The sequence below is a fragment of the Branchiostoma floridae genome, chromosome 1, assembly GCF_000003815.2.
Source record: "Branchiostoma floridae strain S238N-H82 chromosome 1, Bfl_VNyyK, whole genome shotgun sequence".
NCBI lineage: Eukaryota > Metazoa > Chordata > Leptocardii > Amphioxiformes > Branchiostomatidae > Branchiostoma > Branchiostoma floridae.
In genome coordinates this window covers 21,102,843-21,110,689 of record NC_049979.1, presented here as the reverse complement: position 1 = coordinate 21,110,689, position 7,847 = coordinate 21,102,843, and the positions used below count along the sequence as shown (strand labels likewise).

Here is a 7,847-nt window from a genome sequence, read left to right as displayed (position 1 = left end):
AAGGTTCCAGGGTTATGCATAACTATGCTTGTTCAAAGGGTTATGAATAAGGGTTCTGATGATTATGCATAATTCTTGGAACCTTATGCATAATTATGCATAACCATTGGAAACTTATGCATAATTATGCATAACCCTCAAAAGTTATGCATAATTATGCATAATTATGTACAGTTATGCCAATTTAGATTAATCCCCAGGGGGTCGTTATTGGCTGCTACGTATTTCTTACATCATTTATACTTACAGCTTACGATATCAGCCCATCTGGGTGTACGGTTGCTGAGATCTGGAAGGTCACTCCCAAATAATAATGGAATTCCCAAATTAAATCGGAGGGTGTTAAATGCAGAATTGAGTGAGTATACGTACTAATACAGTATGGTGGAGAGCCTGACCAATGCTGGTTGTCCTGGCATGTCTGGGTGGGGCTCCCGACCATTTCGTAGCCTGGATCGCAGGCGTATGTGGCCACGTCCCCGTAGGTGTTCCCACCAGTCACTGACCCATGGTTTGGAGCCACAAGTGGCTGACAGTCCTTAACTAGTAAAGGAAATGGCACAATTAAAGCATTCAACCATGTCAGCCTTTTTGTGAAAGTAAAAATTATATACTTCTGCATATATTCTACTCACTTGAACTAAGTAACAACCAGAACTGCATAGCATGTCTGTACATGATGAGGAAAGATTTTACTTTTTTAAGATCCTCATATCACTTCCCTGAGAAAAGAAGTAAAAATGTTGCAACTCACCTAGACAATTTATTTCAGTGACTGAGAAGTATTAAATTTTGTTCTAAAATAGGTCTTTGTCAGGAAAAGTTGAGGACCAGATTGCTCAAATTAAATGTCCTGGAAGGTCACATGCTCTGAGAAATTTTAGGTGACTTTCTGGGGATCAACAGATACTTCTAAGTCTTGGTGACTGTGTGACTTAACAGCGACTTAACAGTGAGAAAAATTAGTTCCAAGAGCTACTATGAGGTTACATCGTGTACTGCTCACTTGTGCATGTAGGAGCCGAAGCACTCCAGGTACCGATGCTTTGGCAGGTGGTGGTGGCCGGACCAATCAGGAGATATCCAGGGTCACAGCCACAGCTGGCCGTGGTACCAAACACAGTTCCTCCAGTTATAAAACCATTGGAGACTTGCATTGAGGGGCACTGAGTCGCTGGTAGGATGAAAGAAGTATGTACCACATTTTGTAAGACAAGAAATATAGCACAAAATGTAACTTGAACTTCAAAGGTAATAAGTCTTTGGATAATTTTGGTCAACCCCCATAATACCACCGGACCCCCAAGACCGCCTCTGGGAAATAATATGTTGAATTGAAAGAGGTTCATCAATTAATGTAGCTTCAACAATGTACACTTCAGATATCTAGATGGTCAATTAGGAGAGTTGATGTTATAGTTCTCTATTTCATTTTTTTCATATTTACCACTGTAGGTGAGTCAAAATGAGACAAATTGAAGATGATTACCAACTGATGACACTTTATGACACTTGACAGTTTGAAAGACTTTAAACGCAATGTATCTAAATCTTAAGATGTTCGTAGTGGTCTTTATTTTTGAACAAAATTGTGACACTTCAGATACATTCTTCCATTGTATTACTACTATAATAGAGAATTCTTTAACCGTGAACATCAAAAACCACCTTTTCTCTTTTACGGCTAGAGTAAGTCCCTGCAAAAATAAATGAATTTACAGTAACTCACGGCTACAGTTTGGCACCGGCCCACTCCAAGTCTGGTCAGCCTGACAGGTGAGGGTGGTGCTGCCGACCAGCTGATAACCAGTGTTACAGCTGAAGTGCACCTGGTTTTGGTACCGGTTCCCTCCTGTCATGTCACCATTGGCTGGTGCGCTCAGTTCAGGGCATCTTACCTCTGTGTGGATGAAGGGTTACAATCAATGGGCATTTTCACAATAACAGATGGTAGACAGATCATCTTAAGACATTAGGCTATAATTACACAATATTGGTGTAGAAAAATGTTTGCATTCAATTACATACAATCTTGTCTCAACAACCACTCAAGGGACTGAGGAAAAGTGGTTGGTGAGGAGTGGCGGCTTCAGAGTTACAGGCAAAAAAAAACATTATTTTGCACAATGCATACGTACACCTTAATATAAATCTACAACACATTCCCACAGTATGCTGCTATGTAAAAGTTTCAATGTCAGATAGAAGTTCACTACTACAGCCCTAGTTCAGCACCAAGGACAGTGAATACCTGAATCCTTCTTCACCCTGTCCTTGGTGCTGAACAATGGTTCTATTCTGATAATGTATCAATTATGACTTTCACATTTTACCCTTTGGCTACTGATGGACACACAATCCTCCCTTATGCCTATTCATCCCTAGGAACCAGGTAGTAACAACCCTTACAGTACATGTAATGCTATGCCAACATTTAAGCACTTTGTATAGTACTCATACTGATCAATATCAATTGGTATTTTCACAACAAGGTTTGTAACTTTCTATAGTTGTTGATATCAGTGTGAGTAGTGCACTTGCAATTAAGTGTCAAATACAAGGTCATCTATTGTATAAAGATATTGTTTTTTGCCAAACAGCACTGATTTTGAACTTGTAAAGTTAATATAAGTTTGTAGTAACCAGCTTTAAGAATTTTTAGGAAGTTCAAACTTTAAGTATGCTTGCATGATAGGGAGGATGTGGCTTACTTCTACACCTTGGTTGGCTTCCCGACCATGTTCCGTCTGCTTGACAGAGCCGATCTGTGGAGCCGTGAATCTCAAACCCAGGGTCACAAGAGAAGGTAACGGTGTCTCCAACAAGGTTGGTGCTGCTGCTGACCATCCCATGGTTAGGTGCAGCCAGGCTGGCACACTGAAGTTCTTAACAATTTTGAAAAACAGTTTCCACTGCATTAGTACTATAAAACAGATAGGATACTACTCAGCATAACTATGAGATTTACATGACACATTAGCATTTGTTGCAAACTTCTGCTGGAAGGACATCTTTAAATTGTGCATTGAGGAATGTTATAAAAAATGTTAAAAGAAAAATTTGTTAAGCATCAACTATCATAATTCCACTGAGCGCCATGATACTACACAATCAAAAAACTTTGTTATGGAGGCCTTCTCAAGATTTTCTAAAACACCCAAGTATCAGAAGTGTATACTCCTCAGCATTACCAATGTAACATTGATACATCTCTTAAAATGACTTTAATTCCATGCAACGTTTCTCATGTGGTGGTAATATGGCATCCAGTGGTATTAAGAGGGTTGGGGTTAGAGGGTAAAATACATCATGTAAGTGGATGTTACTTTGACAAGTTGGTGGACTGCCTGACCACTGCTGGCTACTCTGACATGTCTGGGTGGGGGCTCCACTCAGGGTGTAGCCTGGGTCACAGGTGTAGGTTATTACACCCCCGGAAAAAGTGTCCCCTGCCACTGAGCCATGTGCAGGGGCAGAGGGCATGGAACATGCCAATGCTGTAGAAGGGAGACAGAAATGCTTTCACTTTCTTGCTGCACCAAACATCTTACAAAGAGAAATTGCACATTTCTGTAAGTAAAAAGTCTATATGTCTAATTTGATATATTATCTCTGTATGGAATGTTGACTACAGCAACTGCCTAGGGGGTAGAGTGCTGAATTTGCATGCACTAGGTTGCTGAGATTCAGTTCCATGACCAAGTCATCCTCAAGACTTTGAAAATGGTACATATTACTGCTTCAGTCTTTGCTTAACACTCAGCACATGTAGGAAAGAGTATGGGTGTTGAACACACAGTGCCACCAATGGACTAGCACCCTGCTGTGTGGCCCAAGGGTTAGGGAAACAGAGATAGGCACTGCCCTATACATCATATGGTATGGGAAGAACATTGAAAGTTTGCAATGTTTTTTGGCAGACATGAGTGAACTCACCGGTACACTGTGGCGGCTGATTGCTCCACACCCCTGTACTGAGACAAGTGCTGGTGGCATCGCCGGTCAGGACGTACCCTGCATCACAGGTGTAGCTGATGGTGTCACCATACTGAATGTTACCTGTCACATGGCCATGCGATGGGGATTGGCCTGGGGGACACTGTATCTCTGTAAGGGAAAAGTACAATTAAAAAAAGGCAGTTTGGTTGTTTTGTTCATATATTAAGATTTAGATTTGTGTAAGTATTGACATAACTCATAACTTGTGACAATCACCTTTTCAAGATATCTACCCAGACACTGGACGGTTAAGTAAGTTTGACCGGCTCATACCCCTATACTTTTATCAATAAATCTTATCAATGATCTTCCCAACTGTATTCAGTCATGCAGGGTAGCAATGTACGCTGATGACACTATCATATACTTTGCACACCGTAGCCTGGAGACAATAAAGCAGGCAATTCAATGTGACTCTACTCTACTTGTGCAGTGGTTCACTGCCAATAAACTCTCCCTAAATCCAACAAAATGCAAAGCTATGCTTGTCGGAACACAGAGGTCAAAAGCCGCATACAGTAATTTGCATCTCACATTAGCAGGGTTTAACCTTGATCAGGTACACACATTTAAGTACTTAGGTGTAGTACTTGACAGTGCTCTACAGTGGAATGATCACATCAGTCATGTCACAAAGAAACTCTCCCAAGTTATCGGTATCATGAAGTGTCTCAAGCCTTTCATCAACAAACAGGCCTTACTGACAATGTATTCATCACTTTTCCTTCCACACTTACAGTACTGTAGTACTGTCTGGGACCAAGGTAGCAAGGTTTACATGGACAAACTACAGAAACTCCAAAACAGGGCAGGTAGGGTTATCCTGGGCTGCGACTTGTACACACCCAGTGAAACCATTATGCATACACTTGGATGGACCCCCGTGGTGGACATCCTCAAGAGGAATAAAGCGGTACTTGTTTTCAAGGCATTGAACGGAATGTCCCCTCCCCACATTTCAGGCCTATTCACAGAGCTAAGGGGGGTTCATTCCCACAACACACGACTCAGAGCACAGGGTGGACTACAACTACCCAAAGCTCATCTTCAGTACAAAAAGAAATCCCTTTCATGTAGTGGTGCGGTATTATGGAACTCACTTCCAGCTAGAGTGAAAGCAGCAGCCTCTGTTGAGTCTTTTAAACACATGTATAAAAAGGAATGCCTTACCACTTAACAGTTTATTTTGTTTTGTTTATAAATCATTGATATGCAAATTCCATTCTACCTTATTTACTTTACTTATCATCATGAGTTTGCTTGTATTGGCTGTATGTATTTTCTTTGGTTTGTTGTATTATACTTTATGTTTGATGTATTTAAGTGTTTTGAACCTTTGTTTTATGATGTAACGCAGGGCACATTGAAAACCGCCGTAGTGGCGATATGTCGTCCCTGGCTAAATAAATAAATGAAATGAAATGAAATCAAGAAATGTGGTGAGTTCTTTAATGTGCTTAAAGTATGGCTTTCAACAAACATGGGGTTGCTGTTTTTTATGTCTCATTCTCTTCATTCATAACAATATAGTTTTGTTTCCTTTAAAAGTGTTTAATATGGCTCTGTCCATGGGGTGTTGCCAAAAATCAAAACCACACAGATTATGCCACTACACAACACTAAGATATTCAAGCTGTAAAGAATTGGTTTGTAAAGAATAAAGAAGCATCCTGTCTTTAAAATTTTGTCATTAAAGCTTTGAAATCAGGTTAACATGAACTCACTGTTGCATATTGGCACTGCTCCATCCCAGGTTCCGTCAGCTTGACAAGTTATAATAGCGCTGCCCCCTACCAGTTCATAACCAGCATCGCAGGAGAACTGCAGATGTTTGCCATATACAAAGCGGTTACCAGACATCTGTCCATGGAGGGGAGCGGTCACCACGGGACACTGGACCTCTGTTCATCAGAACATTTTAGGATCACCGTAAATGAAATTTTTTCACCAATCTTTACATTTAAAAAAGCATGATAATGTCTAAACCTAATCAAGATTAAAACAAAAAAACAATGAACTAGCATTGTTGAACAAGAAAACAAGAATCATTGATTTCCTCATAACTCTTCCATGAAATATTTCCTGTAAATTTCTGACACATATTACAGGACTATGACTATTGTACATATTGTTCAGAAATTGAAAAGGCTCATCACAAAAATGTACCAGCTGAAAAGAGAATGTGTAATCTGCAAAGACTGTCACTATTGAAGATCATGAATATCATTTCCTGATGATATGCCCTTATTATAATGAAGAAAGGAAAAAGTTGTTGACCAGGCATATGTAACAACAGAACAACATTACCTAAATCAAGCAGGGAAATATTCATTGCAATGTACTCCTATCATGTCCCGACACCATATCTGTCCACATAGGCCAATCTATATAATGCTATGCAAAAGAGAAGTAGTGTTCTAACAATGTGAAATACACTATGTCACCATATTCTCTGTTATGTTAGATTAGTATACTGTTGTGTACTGTTGTAGATGGTTTGTAGTTGTTAATAATACATGTTACTTGCCATGCATTGTACCTGATGCAATCGTTGTGCAATAAACATGACTTGACTAAATGTATAAACATATGTCTCTCTCTTGGGTTCTAGACTTCATCAACAGCAACATTAATTTCCTGCATGTCTGAGGAACAAATTTGGACCCGGGCCAATGTAACCTAAAAGAGCAAGTATGGTGACCTACTGGTGCAAGTCGGCTGTGTCCCAGACCAGTCCAATGTTGACTGACAGGTCCTTGTGACAGAACCTGTTAGCTCGTAACCAAGGTCGCAGGAGAACGTCACAGTGTCTCCCAGATTGTTGCTCCCACTGATCGTTCCGTGGTGAGGTGCACTAAGGGCTGTACACTGTGGAACTTGGTTTGCTGAGGAAACAATATGATTGTAAGTCCCTGACTGGGTTTATCTGGCTTCCAAATTCAAGTTCACCCACACATTTGCCAGTCACTTAGAGTTTAGAGTGCTCAAATGTTAGCCTGCCATATTTCGTTAAAGTGCTATATATCAATTACACATTACATACGTTAATCATGTAAGTGTATTCTGTGTTCTATACTATATCTCTCATGATAATGATTGTTCCATTAAATGTTTGATATTTACCATGACAGGTAGGTTGTGAGCCACTCCATTGACCGTTGGTTTGACACATCCTGTCGGGTGTACCGACCATGGTATACCCTGGCGAGCAGGCAAAGTGTATGGTCGTGCCGTACAGGTGGGTCGGTCCTGTCACGCTTCCCTGAGCTATGGGATCCGGATTCGCCAGTACGGTACACTGGGTCTGTACCTGCGAGTGAATCACTGAAAACAAGACACAAGTTTGAGAATAACTCAGAATCTACCGACTTATGGGTGGATGAATAGATACTCTGCTTATTGATTAAGTAAATATCACCAGTAGACACCACCAATACTGATTGTCCATGCAAGAGTAGGTATTTTTAGACATTAAAACTTTTTGAAAACTATGATGTGAATTATGACATATAAGTTACAATTTTCATAGACGTCAAAGTGTTTTATTAGTCCATCCTACATATATTTATAATCGTTTTTAGTTTTGATCAAATTTTGGGATTTAATTATGTTGGAAACTTTGAATTTGGAGGAGACATATACCATGATTTGATTGACAGACGAAATTGTGGCCATGACCACAATCGTGCTCCTCCCACTTTGGTCCACTGCGCCTCAGTAGAGCACAGTCTTTATTATTAGAATGGGAGTTGTCCCCCTGATCCTGATCCTGATCCAGATCTTGCCCCTGAGTGATGGATTCTCGCTCTTCTTGCCCCAGCGCTGAAGCCCGTCGTACTGAGAATCGA

General features: G+C 40.4%; 1 protein-coding gene across 1 annotated transcript in view; it reads right to left on the bottom strand.

Annotated features, from left to right (window-relative positions):
- Positions 1-6,870, bottom strand: part of LOC118414782 (P-selectin-like) — an 8,012-nt gene extending 1,142 nt beyond the window's left edge. The window contains exons 1-7 of the mRNA XM_035819064.1: positions 6,705-6,870; positions 5,724-5,900; positions 3,937-4,107; positions 2,712-2,885; positions 1,730-1,900; positions 1,007-1,174; positions 373-543 (exon numbers count right to left, since the gene is read on the bottom strand). Of these exons, the coding sequence (XP_035674957.1) occupies positions 373-543; positions 1,007-1,174; positions 1,730-1,900; positions 2,712-2,885; positions 3,937-4,107; positions 5,724-5,859 (991 nt within the window). The 5' untranslated portion in view covers positions 5,860-5,900; positions 6,705-6,870. The remainder of the gene's footprint in view (positions 1-372; positions 544-1,006; positions 1,175-1,729; positions 1,901-2,711; positions 2,886-3,936; positions 4,108-5,723; positions 5,901-6,704) is intronic.
- Positions 6,871-7,847: the final 977 nt, after the last annotated feature.